Source organism: Drosophila mauritiana, chromosome 2L, assembly GCF_004382145.1.
Source record: "Drosophila mauritiana strain mau12 chromosome 2L, ASM438214v1, whole genome shotgun sequence".
In the NCBI taxonomy this organism is placed as follows: Eukaryota; Metazoa; Arthropoda; class Insecta; order Diptera; family Drosophilidae; genus Drosophila; species Drosophila mauritiana.
In genome coordinates this window covers 2,217,470-2,233,556 of record NC_046667.1, presented here as the reverse complement: position 1 = coordinate 2,233,556, position 16,087 = coordinate 2,217,470, and the positions used below count along the sequence as shown (strand labels likewise).

The window sequence follows — 16,087 nt, the reverse complement described above, 5'->3', positions numbered from 1 at the left end:
CGCTCTGCATTATTCGGTTCCCCAAAGTTGAAACAGACACTTTACGGACGTGGCAACAAAGTGTTTTCCTCCGCTTTCCCCTCCTTAGTCAGCAGTAATTAACCAAAATTGCTCTAATGAAAAAGGCTCTGGTAAATGTGGATTGCATTGACAGCAGTCAGGTATCGGGGTATATGGGGATATATATATATATATATTCGATTCCGCACATGTCGAGCCCGAATTTGACAGAGGGAAAGTGTTAGGTTCCACCGGCATTGTTCTGCGCGCTCCTATTGTTGATTAATAATTCAGCCGATGTCGGAACAATGGATTGGATAGATCCGGGTCAGGGTTCGGCCCAGTCTGGTCACTATAACGCAGCCCTGGGCACTGCCAGTTAAACATCGATGTGACAGGCGATATGAAGGGAGCATCGCCATTGTTGTAGTTGAGATTTAATGTGTGATTCCAAAGGACTCGTTTTTAAAACAATTAAGGGGGGGTGGGGGCACCACCTTAAGGTCTTAATCACTTTGCCATTGAAACCACATATACCATATGCGATTAAGCAGCTTAAACAGCAGGAAGCTTAGTGTGTTAAACGAAATTCCAATATGACAGAGCATTTGAGGAATGTTTTATTACACCTTTCACTTTTGATATCAAGAAGCAATTTAAATATTCCAAAACGATTCACCCGAAACTTTCACTCAGTTACAATGTCTTACTGTCCCCTTTTCCACTTGCCTCCGTACACATTCCCATAGCATCCTCCTTCTACCCGCAGTTATTAACTATTCATAACTTTTTGAATTCAATTTTAGCAAGTCCTTGTCGTCCTTTCACACCCGGATCCAATCAAGGAATTCCCCTGGCTAGCACGGCGATCCCAGAGCAAGTAAGCACTTTAAGGTGTCATATGTAGCTAATGTGCTGGCAAAAGTTTGTGCGATCGGGACGAAAACGAAATGGAGACCTCGCCTGAATGGAGGTGACCACAGCAGGATATCGCAGGTGTTGGCAGGACATAAATTCAAATTTGTAACACAACTTGTTTCGGACTGTGGAACTGAAAGTGGCGGAAGTGCGAGCGGAAAAATTGAAATTAAAAACTTGTGCTGTTCGAGGGTATGACAATAACAAGGCACCCACATCAAGCATTTGTCCTGTCGGCATTTGCCTTTCACTCCATCTCCATTCGCCCCTGACTATGTATGTGAGTACAAATGTCCTTTGTGCATATGTGTGCGCCACTGCTGTATGAATATTCGTGCGGCACTCGCTCGTTTATTTGCTCGCATTACAATTACCAAAGGACCAAAAGGACCTCGCCGACCGTACACGTACGCAATTTGTTTGCACACCTCCACCTCCAAGGGAACAGGACGTAGGACACAGGACACAGGATGCAGGAGCAGCAGCAGGACTAGTGTTAGTTTGCCCAGTTACACAAACAAATTAATTTCGGCCAGACATTCGAAATGTTTAGCACATTGGGCAACGTTTGTAATTGAATATCGTTCGGGGCCTCGACGCAAATTTCACAGCCAAAACACCAGCCAGTGCGTCAAATTATGCAAAACTAATTATGATTATGCGATGAGCATCGCATTGTCGACGGGCACGCCCACCGAAATCGAGGCCAGGATGTCACAATAATGCGTCAAATGACGCGTGGCCATTGCCATTCACTGGAGAATTCCATTACATGGATAAAAATATTCAAATAACATGAAAAACACGAAATGCCCTGCGTTATTAGAGCCAGCTAATTGGTGTTGTCCCAAATTATTGATGACACTGAATGATGATGACCGGGGCCTCAGCATTCCAAATAGAAACCTAATCTCTGTCGTAATAACGAAAATTGACAGTCTGCATTATGCAAAATGAGACTGCTTAATAATTTGCAAGTTCGCAATTATTTCGCAGACATTGTTGACTTGCTCAATGAAAGATGGACAGCCTAGACATAGCTAATATAATGAAAACTAAAAGTACTTTAGCTTTAAGGTATCAATATCTTTATTAAATATTGTATTTTAATATTTCACATTAAATAGCAAATGTTTGAGTAATTAAAACGCATGCAAACAAGCATCAAATCAACTCATATTAGCGCACAAAAGGCACAAAAAGTAATAAAAAATATTTATTTACCTTGTTTATTACACTTTATTTATTTGCCAGCGGAAGTTGTGAAGCGGCGCCTGTGTGCAGGATATTAAAAGGACACGTAGTCATGCATGTAAAGTGCCGACGGTCACATATGGAGGCTGTCCTCGTGCTGCTTTTCACTCATTTCCCCGAGTTTTCCCCACACATTTGGGTCCTGGAAAATTATGAGCCCGAGAGGGCAATGGCTGGCCGAAAAAAAGTTGCGCGCTCATTTTTATTTTCGAGGTTTCCGCCGCAAACTTCTTTTGTGGGCTGTCAGAACGCTAAGTGTTGAAAGCGCCTTTGTGGGCCACAGAGAGAATTTTAATTAAAACTCCTAATGAATTTTTAACACGATCTCCGGCACAACTTAAAGAGCAGGAGCGAAAAAAGAAGCCGGAGACAATCCCCGGAGTCAGCGAATTGCCTGCGGTTTCCTTGCTCCATCTCCTCGCTTTTTTCGTGGCTAAAATGATGACCACAAGAGCAGCGCCAAAAAGTCATCACGTGACCACACGATTGTGTGGTCAACACGTTGACCCCTCGATGCCTTTTGGCCCAGAGCCTGATCCCTCGCCCCCTATTCGGATCCCTTTCGGATCCAGTGCTAATGACATTTCAACTATTTTAATCTCCTCTCTCACTTGGCATTAATTAAATTGCAATTTCTTTTGCCTGTGGTTTTTGCCCATACTCGTTCAAGTATTTACACAAGGAGCGAGCACTCTTTGCGGCCAAAAGTTGGGCAAATCCGCGAGGATAAGCCCCAAAAACTTCCGATTAAATTGACAACCCAATTAGCTAAGGAGCCTCCGGATAGACCATAAATACTTCGAATATCCGGCGAACAAACAACAGCAGGAGATTGCATAAATCTCCAGTTGGAAGGGATGAACAAAAATAAAGGGAAAGGAAACGATTGCCAGGATAACGAAGCGCCAAGGATGCCGCCTGTCTGCATTAACCCGATGTCTGCTCTTGGCATTATTTAAAATCACAGAGCCTTCAAATTGCATTTTAATAGAATTTATTGCGCCGAACCGATTGCGCCAAACGAGAAAAATACCCAGAGCGGATGCGGAAAAGCACAAAAAATAAGGGGACTGCAACACTTGACTTTCCATGTTGTTTGAAGCAATAAAATGCTATTCTCAAGCAGTCGCATTGATATGCCGCCACTGGGGAAAATGGAGGAAAGCGCGGAAAATATACTCGGGATGCGATAACAATGCCAGCTCCTCCCAGCTGAGCTCCTGCTGAGGATAAGACCCGGGCTCAGTGCAGCGGAGCGCATCAATTCCGCCATTTCCATTTCACAATTCAAAATGCGGAATCCGTTGCCAGGACGAGAGATGCACAATTGCAACACAAATTATTACTTGGCTTCGCTCCAAAAGGCCTTAAATTACAATTTGCGAAATATATTTATACGTCTTGCACAGCAGGTTTCCCACGAGGGGGGGAAACGATGAAAAGCGGGCAGCGGAAGGCGGAAAAACTGCAGCCACAGGAAGCCATTTAGTTCGGCTTTTCACCCCCACGGCGTGGCCATAATTCTTTCATAAAAATCAACAGCCAAATGGCAACTGTTGTCTGTCGCCCGAAAGATAAACTTTGCTTGCCACTTTTGTAAATAATTTATCTTCGCCGGTCACCACTGCGTATGCTTGATAATCGTAATTACTGTAAGAGGTTTCCAAGAAATGGCGAAAGAAAAGGAAATTAATGGCTGGAACTCACAGCTATATTTGGACACCCAATTTGCTCTCAAAAAAGTATTTATAGCACCTAAGCAAAAAATATGTAAATTTAAATGATATAACCAATTACTATGCCAACCTGACTACGAATTAATATGCCTCTAAAATTGTATCAGCAAATCTAAAGTCGTATGTAAAGCGAACGCGTGACTAAACAAAAATAACAAAATTACTCTATATAAGATAGTCTAAAATGGATTTTGATAGTAGTCTGTCATCTCTACGCGGTGGTTGTAGAAAGTTTTTCTTCAAAATGCTGCTCAAAGGCTTTCTTCTATTATTTTCCATTGCTCAAATAGCAGCAGATTTCAAATCCATTGGCATCGAACAAGCTCCCTGGCAGGCTTCGGTGCAAATAAACGACAAACATCACTGCGGAGGAGTGATATACAGCGAGGATATCATCCTGACCATTGCCGAGTGTGTGAGGAAGGCCAGATTGGAATTAATCTCGGTGCGAGTGGGATCTGCCCAGGAAAACGCCGGGGGCACTGTGCTGAAGGTCAAGAAGATGAGGCTGCAAGTTCTTGGTCTGCGTCCCAATGATGTGGCCATACTCCAGCTGAGATCGCCGCTGAATCTAAACGGAGGGATTCAGGCCATTCCATTGGCCACCGAACTATTAGTGCCTGGAACGAATGCCTCCGTTACGGGTTGGGGTCAACTCTCTGCCCTGAATCCTTCGTCGAAGGTTCTACTGAGAGTCGATGTAGAAATCCAAGATCAATTGATGTGCGCGACGAACAATGCTCTGAAGGGTAGACTTATCAGTGTGGGCGAGATCTGCGCAGCTCCGGCGGGAGAAATCCCCTACGCCTGTCAAGGATTCGTCGGCGGTCCTTTGGTTGCCGATAATCGCCTGTATGGAATGCTTTCCTGGCAAAGCGCCTGCGACGTCCTCAATAAATCTGGTGCTTATGCCAATATCGCGATGCTCAAAGGGTGGATTGAATCCACTGTCAAGCTAATAAATTTCTTAAGAATAGCCTAGAAGTCCGTACATTTTTAAGCATATCAAAACCACTTTTAAAATATACGGTTAAAAAATCAAAAGTTTATTCTGCACAAAATTGGTCAAATTGTTTTCGCTCACCCATAAAACACGCACACATCGTTTTTTATTCGCCGGTTTCGCTGCGAAATTGAAATTTAATTCATTTGCATTTTTTCTATGATCTGGGAGAGCGCGGCACAGATGAACATTATTAATACGGCCCATAAGCCCAATAAATGCTCATGATTCCCCTCGCGTTGTTCTCATTTTGGTTCGCTCGCTGGATGGCTGTGCATTTTTTATGGTTATGAGCCTCATTGTAATGGCCATTAAAAATATGCATTGTTATGACCGTTGTCAGCCATGAGCCATGAGGGGTTTGACCCACAGCGGATGCCAGAGCCACTAAGGCCAGGGATGCAGCTGGCGATCAGGAGGGGATTTTAAAACGACCATCTATGGATACGGTGGATATTTAAGGAGTACATGGCTGTATCTGGTATGTTAATTTACCAATATAAGCTCATCTTAAAATTTCATTTTCTTTCAGTAAGAATTATAATCTTATATTTAAAACTTTACCTCTTTCTCTCCATCCAAGACAAAAATACATAGTTTTGATTTCAGCCTGGATTGTTTTAAAATCGGCTTAACTGCAACCCTGCAACTCAAATCAGCGGGAAGAGCAGCATCTGCATTGTCAGCTTAATAATTACAACACACACACGCGCACAGAATGCCGCTCTCTCACACACACACACTTACGCGCACCACACACACTGACAAACAATGGCCGCTGCATCTGCGTTCAATTTGAACGTTGGGAAATTCGCTGGCGAAGTGAAAAACTGAAGGGAAAAACCTGCTGGAAAACTGACAGACATTTGCACGTCGTCAGCGTCGACACATTAAAATAAATGAGACTTTTGCCTTTAAGCAGCTGCTCTTGTTGTTGCAGGTGTTTCTCTTGTTGTTGTTGTTGTTGTTGTTGCTGCTGCTGTTGTTGCAGTTGCAATTATTATTGCCGCTGTTGTTGCAGTAGCATTTCCACGTTTCTACCAACGCCTTGAAAATTACACGCAAATTACAATGCATAACGAAGAAAGCTTTCACTGAGAGGAACTTCCTTCGCCCTTCGACTTTCGGTTCCTGCCCCACAGCCTCCGCCTCTCGCTGCCACGCCCCCCTGACCTCCTTTACCCCTGGTTAACGGGTAAGAGGGGTGGGGTTGAGAAATAAGTTCCCCTGTCTGCTTAATTACATTGTAAAACTCATTGGCAGTCGGTAGGATTCATTGGCAGACACTGCGATCCGAAGTTTTGGGCTTCCCCTGGAAATTGCACACCTTTTGTTGTCCCACTTTCTTTTGTGGTAATTAAATTGAACTTTTGTCTGCGGCTTTTTGACAGTTGAACGCATTTAACCATTCGACGAGGTGTACAATGGCACAAAGAGTCCTGTGTGACGGCTGCGGAAACTAAGTGGTAAGTGCGGCTTATTCCCTCAGGAGTTGAAATTTTAATATTAAAGCCAAAAGGATTTTCACTTTATTCGTATTTCACTTAGCTTATGCCATATATTTCTGTAATTAAAATTTAATAGTTGCTTGTGCCTAATAGATTTTCCTTTTTTTTCCGCGAGCTTCATCAAGGAAAACCGCAACTAATTTAATATATTTATTGTAGGTCAACATTAAATTGAAATTTAATAAAAAACTGTTAAAATTGTTAAAATCATTTACATAGTAGCATATTTATTCATTAAAAAAATGACCTTTGGGAGGCCATGGGTTCAGTGGTGCAATATATGTAACCATCACGTACATCAGGACACCGGAGGGTCCCTTTTCCTTTTTTGCCAGCTTGTGGAAATTAAAAAAACCGAAAATGCGCCATAAAAATTCATAGTATACTTTTTGGGACAGCCCTTATGATCACTTCTTCCTGCTGGGATTTTGTTGCGACTGTGTGTGTGTGAATTTAAATTTTACCAATTTTTATGCTGTTGTTTGGGCCATTTCCCCATTTTGGCTGACTCGCTTTTGTTGCAGGCAGCTGAAATTTCTGTGGCATCACGCCAAGCAACTTTGACGTGATGCCAGCAACACGTATACGTATCTGTCTGTGTGTCTATGGATATTTGCGATGGTGTGCTTGTCACTTGTTGACGGTGTGAAACTGAAGCCAACAGCGAAAGTCGCTTGCCGTTCGCCTGTCGCCCCTAAAAGTGGTTTATTGGGTTAACGGTTACAATTACGGGGTCTCAAAAATATAGCTCCTGCCGCACGGAAAGTGGCAAGTCGGAAAATGTTAAGGCTCTACGAATCAGTGTAGGTAGAATACCGAAAATCTGATATCACAGAGATTTTAATAGGTAAATTTCAAGGAGCAAGCAGCAATTTCAAGGATTGTAATTAAAGAACAGTCTTCTTACGTTCTTGCTTTATTTAAAAAGTCCAATTACCAGTAGTTTGAATTTTTTACAAAAGTGCCTTAAGCCTAACGAACTGAACTCAATATCAATGAAAACACGGCATGGAAATTAAATCATAAATATTTTTATCTCCATCAATTCATCAACAGTACGCTAAAAAACAGTCACCAAAACACCGGGCGTAAAAAATTCCATTTTAATTTTCATGCCCAAGTGACAAACAGTCAATCAAAAAGCAGGCTAACTCGGCGGAGGTCAGAGGTCACGGGGAGAGGAGAGGAGCTTGCTGCTACCATAATTTCACCTTGACACCTTTGTGACCCGTCACCACCCGCTGCTCATCCACGCCCCGTTGATATTTATGGCAGAAATTTAAAATTAATGATGTGTGACGCGAAATTGTCGCCAAAATAAACGGAAAAAGCTGAATTAATATTAATAAAAAAGGCAAGTCTTGATAACGTGCGCTGGTGAAAGAGAGGAAAGTCTAGGAAAATACAGCTCCAGCCACCAGTCTCTTTAACTTCATATACAAAATAATTCCTACAAAATTCTCGAAATTACTATGAATATATAAAATTAAATGGAGAATGAGCAGAAAGACCAGACGGCAGAAAAATGTCCTTTGCAGATAATTAAGAACAATGACGCTACGTTTATTGGTTGCGATTCAAGCAATCGTGATTTGGAGAAGTGCCGCAGCTGCCTCACTCCCTTCTGCCGTAAACCCATTAAGATTTACCACAATTCCCGGAATTATCTAGCCTGCGAGGTCCAGAGATCACAGTCTACAAATTCCATAAGGTCACTGCCAGTCAAATTTCCATCAACACCAAAAAGATCACTTACCACAGAAAAGGATAATGAGTCCCCGTGGTCGCATGGTAAAAGATGTTTACAATGCGCAGCTCCCAAGTGCAAAGCATACTCCAGAAGTTCCATTCAGTCTAAAAAGCTGAAAAAAGATAAGAATTCTGTGTTAAAGGAATTTGAAATATACAAAATGCCGAACTTCCGACGCAAGCCCATACAACAAGCCATACTAAGGGAAACCAATAAGTACCGAAGGCTCCACAACGCCAATCCCCTGAAAATGGATGAAAAACTTTGTTCCTATGCACAGGATTGGGCAGATGTAGGTTTAAATATAAGTTAATATAAAGCATTTTAATTTAAACTGGATTCCCCCAGCATTTGGCTGATCAGAACAAACTGGAAACTCGACCTAATCCTCTTTATGGCGAGAATATAGTGTGTGTCCGGAGATCCAAATTCTCCGTGGATCAAATACTGAAACTCTGGTACCAAGAAAAGTACAACTACGATTACTTAAAGCCAGGCTTTAATTTGTACACTGGGCATTTTACCCAGTTGGTTTGGAAGGAGTCGGAGTTCCTGGGAGTGGGCGTGGCATGCGAGTGGGTTTATAATTTTAAGTCGTACTAACAAAACTCCAAAGCTAACTAAATTTTACACATAGTGTTTCCTCCATTTGGATTGTGTGCAATTACAATCCGCCTGGAAATGTGAGCGATCACTTCAGGGAAAATGTCCTGCCTAGAAAATTCCTTCTACTGAAATCGGATTTGGATGCCGAGGAAACTAGTAAATCGAAACATCACAATCTAAAATAGAAAATGGTAAATAAAACAAACAAATACTGAACCCAGATTACGCTTTTATTATGCTTAAAATTTTGATCAAAAAATCCCAGAGTTATTGCTTGGGCGGCACATTATCCTTAAACAAACCCACAACATTGCCGGGAGGATTGTAGTTGCAAACCACCCAAGTTCTATCCGCTCTGTTGGAAGACATGTATGAATAGGATTACCATATAAGCCACTAGACTCACTTTCTAGCCACACCCGAACCCATTTCCACCGACGACTTCCAAATGAGCTGAGTAAAGTGTCCAGCGGTGGGCACAAACTGCGCCTTGTTGAAGTCGTAGCTATTGATTTCCCGATACCACATTTCCACCGGCAGATCACCGGTCACATCCATTCCACCGGAGAGGAAAATGTTTTCGCCATACTTGGGATTGGGTCTGTGCGCCATTGTGTTCTGATCCCGAAGATGCTGCAAATGGGTACACATTTTTATTAAATCTAGACTACTCTTTATCCCTCATCCTACATTGGCCCATTCCTGAGCCAGCTTGCTTAGTGCAGCATTAATGGTCACCGCGGGACAGCCGTGCATTGCCCGATATTTGTTGGTGGTATTGAAGACCTCCTTAAGGAAGAGCTCGTTGTTGCCCTTGGTATCCTGACCCCTGGGACCTGGTGGGCGCTCGTGGGTTTTGGGAATGGGCGCCACGGGTCTCTTCGCCATATTTCCTTGGGGGTTTGCCCAGTGCCGTGATTTAGTTAACGAAATGTACGTATGCCTAATGACTTTTTAAGCTAGCTAGCTTGATTAACATTTTTGAAAATAGGATTATGTTCGTTTTTAAGTTACAAAATTAAGTGGTTATTAAAATTTTCACTGAGTTCTAAATAGCTTACCCATCACTCACGATGTTTTGTTTGCAGCCGAAAACCCTTTTTTCAACCCGCCTCATAATCTGGCCTAAACATCGGGATTAGCATTGTGATTGATACCGCAAACACAGGCTGTGGGTGACGGGTTCACAGGACGAGCGGGCACATCCATTGACGGGAATTTGACAGACTGTATCACACATCCTTCTTCTGCATCTGCCGATGGGATTAACCAACGTGACGTATGAGTGATGCATGTCGCTGGGTTTGGTTATTAATGAGCCGGCGACTCTTTCGCAATCCAGCCATTTGGCCATATGCTACCCCATTCGGAGGTGCAGGCCAATCGGGCAATTGGAGTGGCATTAATTGCCGACTGAATCGGGCTGGATAATGCGAGTTGGCCGACATGGAGGCCGCTTATCAAACGCCCGCAGCGCCGCCCATCGAAGTGCAAATTTCGATGTCGAAACACTCGGAATATTAAATTATTTAAGCGTGAGTGTGTGTCTGCGCTGCGGGGGGGAGGTGGGGGGCGTGCTTCAAGTGTGAATCCCTAATGAGTTGTGCAAATGCAAATCAATGGACCGGCCGATGTCGCTGCTCCCGGCAGAGATTAAGCCGATGCTCCGATGTACAGATAGGCGGATACAGCCGCAGGACAGGCTGACTCGCTGAAATTATCCTGTGCGCCGCAAGGTGGATGCGGGGTCATAGCATTGCGTTTGATATACTCATGTGCCAGGCACTAAATTATGGCCCAGCTCATTGATTTATGGGTATTTGTGTACTAAGTACTACAGTCCTCGGCCATGGGCTTAAAGCTGGCTAAAATAGTTTATTAAATAGGTATTAATGTTATTACGGATTAAAGCCAATTGGATTAATTAATTCAGTATCAAAGAAATCGTTGAAATTCAATTCAAATAATCCGGCAGCTCCCTTTTCAATTTCTTATTTTCATTTGCTGTATAGATACAGATACTTTCCAAATGGATAAATGGCTCTGTTTAAGCCGCTGGTAGAATTTCTGGTAATATTGTAATAAACTTTAAGCCGGCTCGCTGCATTTCAGGTTTCCATGGCCTCTGTCAGAAACGCGATGCACAGTCGCGTCATCCGCACAATGCACAATTCACAATTTCGTTGCCATCGCAGTTGGAAAATGTGTGGCTGGGTGGTTGGGTGGTTCAGTAGCTGGGTGGTTGGGTGGTTCAGTGGCTGGGTGGCCGAATTGTTTGGGTTGTAAGCTGGCCACAGTCAAAGCGTAAAACGCAAAGCGCACACGTTACTTTGCTGTCGATTTAATTAATTTCGCAAATTTGGTTTCGTTTATTTATGCATTGCTGGTCGAGTGGAGGGTACAGTGCGCGCCATACGCAAAATAAATACACTCGCACTCTTATTTCAAGCATGCGGGCATTATACCATATACATAGGTGGTATCTGGTATATCGTATCTGGTATCTGGACAAACAGGCTCGCATTGCCATCAACCACACGGCATCCGCCGCCGGATGCACTCGGTTGCACATACGGATCCTGCCTTTAATTCCGATTCCCAATGATTCGAATTGGCCATGTTTTGGCATAGCACAAAAAAGGAATCCACAGTTTAAAAAATTCATTCTGAATTTGAAACCAAACAATCTTATCTGCTGCCAATAAATGTAGTTTTGTATTGCAGCAGATTTCATTGGTAGCATACGTATACTAATGTTGTCCTCAAGTCATTAAGCGTAAGTATTCCAATCGAATTCAAATGTTATAAGCTTCACATTCCACACCTTTTAGTATCACTTACACTTTAAATCCATTAACAAAGTGCCAAAGGTTAATGAATAGCTTTTCCGCTCTTCCACTTACCGCCCACCTGGAATTCAATTAGTCGGATGCCATTCCAGTTGCCTTTGACCCCCGGTAATGTCAATTAGCGATAAAATGCAACAGCAGAAATAAGTCACTGAAAAATCGAGCAAACAAAGCTCGACGAGAGCTCCTTGAATCCTTGATCCCCGCGAAGGGCAGTCAAATGGAAATTTTCCATCTAAACGACATAAAATTTGCTACCAAATCGGTTTATGGCAAAGCGAAAAGTTTTTTCCCAACATCTCCGCCGCCCTGCCCAATTTGTTTTTGGGCCAGGATTGCTATCGAGCGACTTAAAACTACAACAACGAACAATTTTGGGTTCGTTTTTGCGAACCACATTCTCATGCACGACTTTTTGGCGGAAAAATTTTTGGAAATTGCATTTGCATGTGTGCGCCGGCAAAGTCTGGCTGGCAGTCATATTTTGCGCCTTTCGGCCGTAAAAGCTAAAATGTTTGCGGCCCAAACGAAAGGTAGCAGGAGGAGGAGGAGGAGCAGGACGAGAAAGTGGATTACTAACGGTGGCCGCCGTCGCCAAACTTCAGGACTCTGCCCTCAGCTGCCTGCACTTTAAGCCACCACTACACTTGGGAGATTTATTGGAGGTTTATTATAAAATATAAAATGCTTATATCTGTAACCATTATAGTAGGAGCTTTAATAGAAGAAACTGAACACACACACTATTTTTCGCAGTGTAATAAAGCTCGATTGGTCGCCCTCCGATCCCCTGCAATCCGCTGTCACTGTGCCTCCATCCTTTTCGGCTGAATCCCGGGCACCGAGCACCTGTCTGCGATTTCTGAGCGCCTGTTCGGAATGCCACCTCCTCCGCAGGGGGAGTGTGGAGGGGCTCCAAGGACTGGATGTTGAAAGGGGCGCCGCATCGGAGTGCCCCCCTTTGTCTATTCAATTGAGCGAGTTACAGTGGCACGGAGATCGCCTTTCCTCCGGCTAAATGGCGCTGTTTCGCCTTTTTTATTGGCTTTGCCTTCTGATGCAATGAACTTGGCTAAAAGCTATCGCGTCAATCGGTGGTGCAAATTTTCCGCCGGCGAGCAAAGTGGATGTGAAAAGTGCGTCGTATGTGGCGACGGATGGAACCAAATGAATGGCACTGGATTTAAGCACTATATGCTCGGGATTTTTTCATCAGCTGGAAATGTGGATTTCAACTGGACTATATACATAGGGATCAAATAATAATAAGCCTTAATCTTGTAATACCCATGACGGCTGTCCAAAAATTACATCGCTTTTTCAACCGAACTTCGAACCTTTTGAGAGGCCTTCATTGGCAAAGGCAGCTGCCAGTTTTTATTGAGCTCATCAAATGGGTATAATTCAATTTTTCCAATCGAGAAAATCGCAGCACGAATCGCTGTTCACGTACGTTTAAATAAATGGCGATGGCCATAAGCACCGCGGACACGCCCCCGCCGCCCCCAAAATCCTAGCAATATCCACAGTTTCCATGGGATGCCAACTCCCGAAACGAGTGAAACAATCGTCCATTTTCAAGTTGGGCCATAAATCATTGTGGCATTGCATTTGGTTGCATTGAAAGTTTCCATTTTCCATTTTCCCTTTTGCCTTTTGCGTTTTCCATTTAGTTAGCCAATGCCACATTAATCATACGCACATGCAGCCAGTTCGAAATGTTTCTTTAAAAGCCCAAGAAAATTGCTGACGTTTATTAAAACAATAAACAAATCATGTTGTTGCGTTGCCCGAAAAGAAGGAAATAAGACAGAGGAAAATGGAAAATGCAGCTAGGGACACATAAGCATGTGGCACACGTACAGTGCATAAATACTTGAATTCTACCGAAATTTGCTGATAGTTTTATGGACTCGCCAACGAGACATGTCCCGAGCTTGAGGATCTGACCAAAAAATGCATTTCCATTTTTATTTATTTGCCTCAGCTGTTGACTGGCAAATAATTTATGTGCCTGCCTTGCATTTCAATTTATTTCACAATTTCCTGCGAGAATGGCAAAAACTGAGGACCTGGAATATGGATTCAAAGTTTAGTTTTGAGCAGATGAGAAGTTAAATTATGATGTGAGCCAGAGGTCTTAGGTGAATAAGTGAAATCTAATGGGTTTCGTTAAGCTTTTGATGCGATCAAAGTGGTTTTCTTTGGTAATTGAATAGAGGGGAAATCCGAGAGATGATTAGATTATTCAATTCATGCCACCGGGACATGACTCCTTTTGTGCACGACTCACCTGACAAGCTGACTTCCTCCCAACTAATTTGTCAAAACCGGAAAGTTCACAAAGAAACTGTCAAAGAAATGCAAGGACTTGGCGAAGCATAAAATTTCAACAAACATATGTAAATATTTGTTTACTCTGGCAAATAGTTGTGTTCCCCTCGAGAGCGAAAGCAGAGTCCTGTCCCTGGCATCCTCCACGCTTTCGCCCCCTTTCAACTTTGTCTGGTTGAAAAGAAGGACCCGGCAAAATTTCGATTACCCACTTCAACCCACTTGCTCGTGTACGCTTTCTCCAGTTTTTCCCTGCTTTTCCTTCGCTTTTCCTCTGCTGTTTACCGATTCTCGTTGCACTTTCCCAAGTGCGCTCCATTGGGATGCAATTAAATACTCCGCATGAGCGGACAAATAACAGTAGCTACGACTTTGAACCTTCCCTCCGCTCCCCGGTATCCTGGCATCCTTGAAGGGATTATCGTAAAAATGCCGAAACCCAGGGAAAACAATATTTGTATTGGCTCGCTTTGTGAGCTTCTCGGTTCTGTTTGTCATTTCGAGATTCTCCCATTGCACATTGCCTCAGTTTGCCAGCGTTTAATTAAAAAGCCAATGGTTGCACCGCACAGATATAACAGGCCATCGAATTCTCCTTTTGCTGTTTTATTGCCACATGAACTTTTGTTAACCATAAACATTCCAAATGCTTAACAATTCTATTCCTGGCGTTAAACGCTGGGCTATTAATCAAATTTAAAGGTTTTTCCCGTGGAAAGCAGTGACAGCTAATGCAGCGAGTAAATTTCCCATGCTTAATGCTGCGAGTCTTTGCATCTGCTGGGTTTTCCGAATGTCCTGGCAAGGAGAGCAGCTGTTGATTCGCTGCGTTGACGTATTTTAATTTATAATGCAATCACTGCCTGAAATCGTCTCCTATTGGAATTCAGGACATCCCCAAGGGGGATGCAGCTCCATTTTGCTTAACGCCTCGTGGTAACCCTCCTGTCTCTGAGTGTAAGTGTGCTGTTGGAATGCACTGAAAGAAAGCTCAGCCATTGGAAGATCATCTACGAATATTTCTACTTCAATATCTTAATAGAAATTGGGAATATTGTAACACAAATATACAATCACTTATATTCTAGATACCCAACACTTATGACTTTCTTTTCACATTTCTCTCAGTGTAGCGGCACGCATGTTGTGTCACCGTGTGTCGCCTTCTCTCCGACACTGTGATTTGGATTCCCTATTTCTCTGCGTGTGTTTGCCCTCGTGAGATTCACAACGTGACAGCGCACAAGTCCAAAAGTGGTAATGCGGATGGGGATACCAAGGATACGAAGGCTACGCCGATGCTGGGGCGAAGATCCTTTGGGTTGACCCACGGGGCCTACACCTGGGAAACACAATGACTTCGACGACGACAGCGACACGTGCCAAGGACACTGATTTATATGTTTTCCATTTTTGTTTTATTAGCGGCCTCGCATTCACCCCGCTCGCCCCTCGTCACGGCTTTTCCCTGGGAAAACGTGCATGGAATTAATGAGGACACACCGCTATCTCATTCCAGCAGCTGCAACCCGAGCATTTTGCCTGACACTTTAAAGCGGTCTGCTGAATGGGCAAATTAAAATGAGCATGAAATAATCATAAATTGCGCATTGGCGCATTAAAATTTCCATCGCTTAAAGTCAAGCCTCCATTTGCCAGACGATTGAGTGGGGATAAGCTGAGTGGGAGTGGGGTCAGACGGTGGATTTCCCGACAGCTCTGGGCGCCCCCGTCAAAGTGCCAAGGGGGTGGTGAGGAGGAGGTGTGCGGTGGGAAAAGGTAAAGCGGAAGCTGGCAGCTATGGCGCCGGAAATGGCTGCGTATATCCTGCGAATAGGAAGCCATAGCTATCGCCATCGTTGGCAATAGTTTTGCGGTGCTTTGGTGGCAGTTGCATTTGTATTTTACGATATGAATAGATCGCAGATTGCCGGGCTGCCGGGAAAAGGGCTATTATGGGAATTGTGGAGGCTGTTCCGCCAAGCTATTTCACAAGGAATTCGTCTATAGGATGTTAGGGTTACTGGAACACTAGTAAGATGAGATGGATAATAAATGAATATTTCTTACTTAAAGAAAATATTTTTTAAGTCTTACTACCAAATTGAATGTGAAAGAGTCTTTATAGA

At 43.4% G+C, this 16,087-nt stretch overlaps 3 protein-coding genes across 3 annotated transcripts; 2 read left to right on the top strand and 1 right to left on the bottom strand.

Annotated features, from left to right (window-relative positions):
• The first annotated feature begins 4,120 nt into the window (after positions 1–4,120).
• Positions 4,121–5,014, top strand: LOC117151046 (trypsin alpha). Its single transcript, XM_033318262.1, has one exon. It carries the CDS (start codon positions 4,153–4,155, stop codon positions 4,888–4,890), a length of 738 nt encoding a protein of 245 aa, XP_033174153.1. The 5' UTR covers positions 4,121–4,152; the 3' UTR covers positions 4,891–5,014.
• A 2,837-nt stretch (positions 5,015–7,851) lies between these two features.
• LOC117151044 (repressed by EFG1 protein 1) lies at positions 7,852–9,013 on the top strand. Its single transcript, XM_033318258.1, has 3 exons — positions 7,852–8,461; positions 8,518–8,744; positions 8,807–9,013. Exons 1-3 carry the CDS (start codon positions 7,910–7,912, stop codon positions 8,958–8,960), a joined length of 933 nt encoding a protein of 310 aa, XP_033174149.1. The 5' UTR covers positions 7,852–7,909; the 3' UTR covers positions 8,961–9,013.
• LOC117151053 (Golgi-associated plant pathogenesis-related protein 1) lies at positions 8,985–9,728 on the bottom strand. The gene is made up of 3 exons (XM_033318272.1): positions 9,466–9,728; positions 9,182–9,408; positions 8,985–9,130 (listed from the first exon to the last, which is right to left on the bottom strand). Exons 1-3 carry the CDS (start codon positions 9,661–9,663, stop codon positions 9,043–9,045), a joined length of 513 nt encoding a protein of 170 aa, XP_033174163.1. The 5' UTR covers positions 9,664–9,728; the 3' UTR covers positions 8,985–9,042.
• Between the last annotated feature and the right edge of the window lie 6,359 nt (positions 9,729–16,087).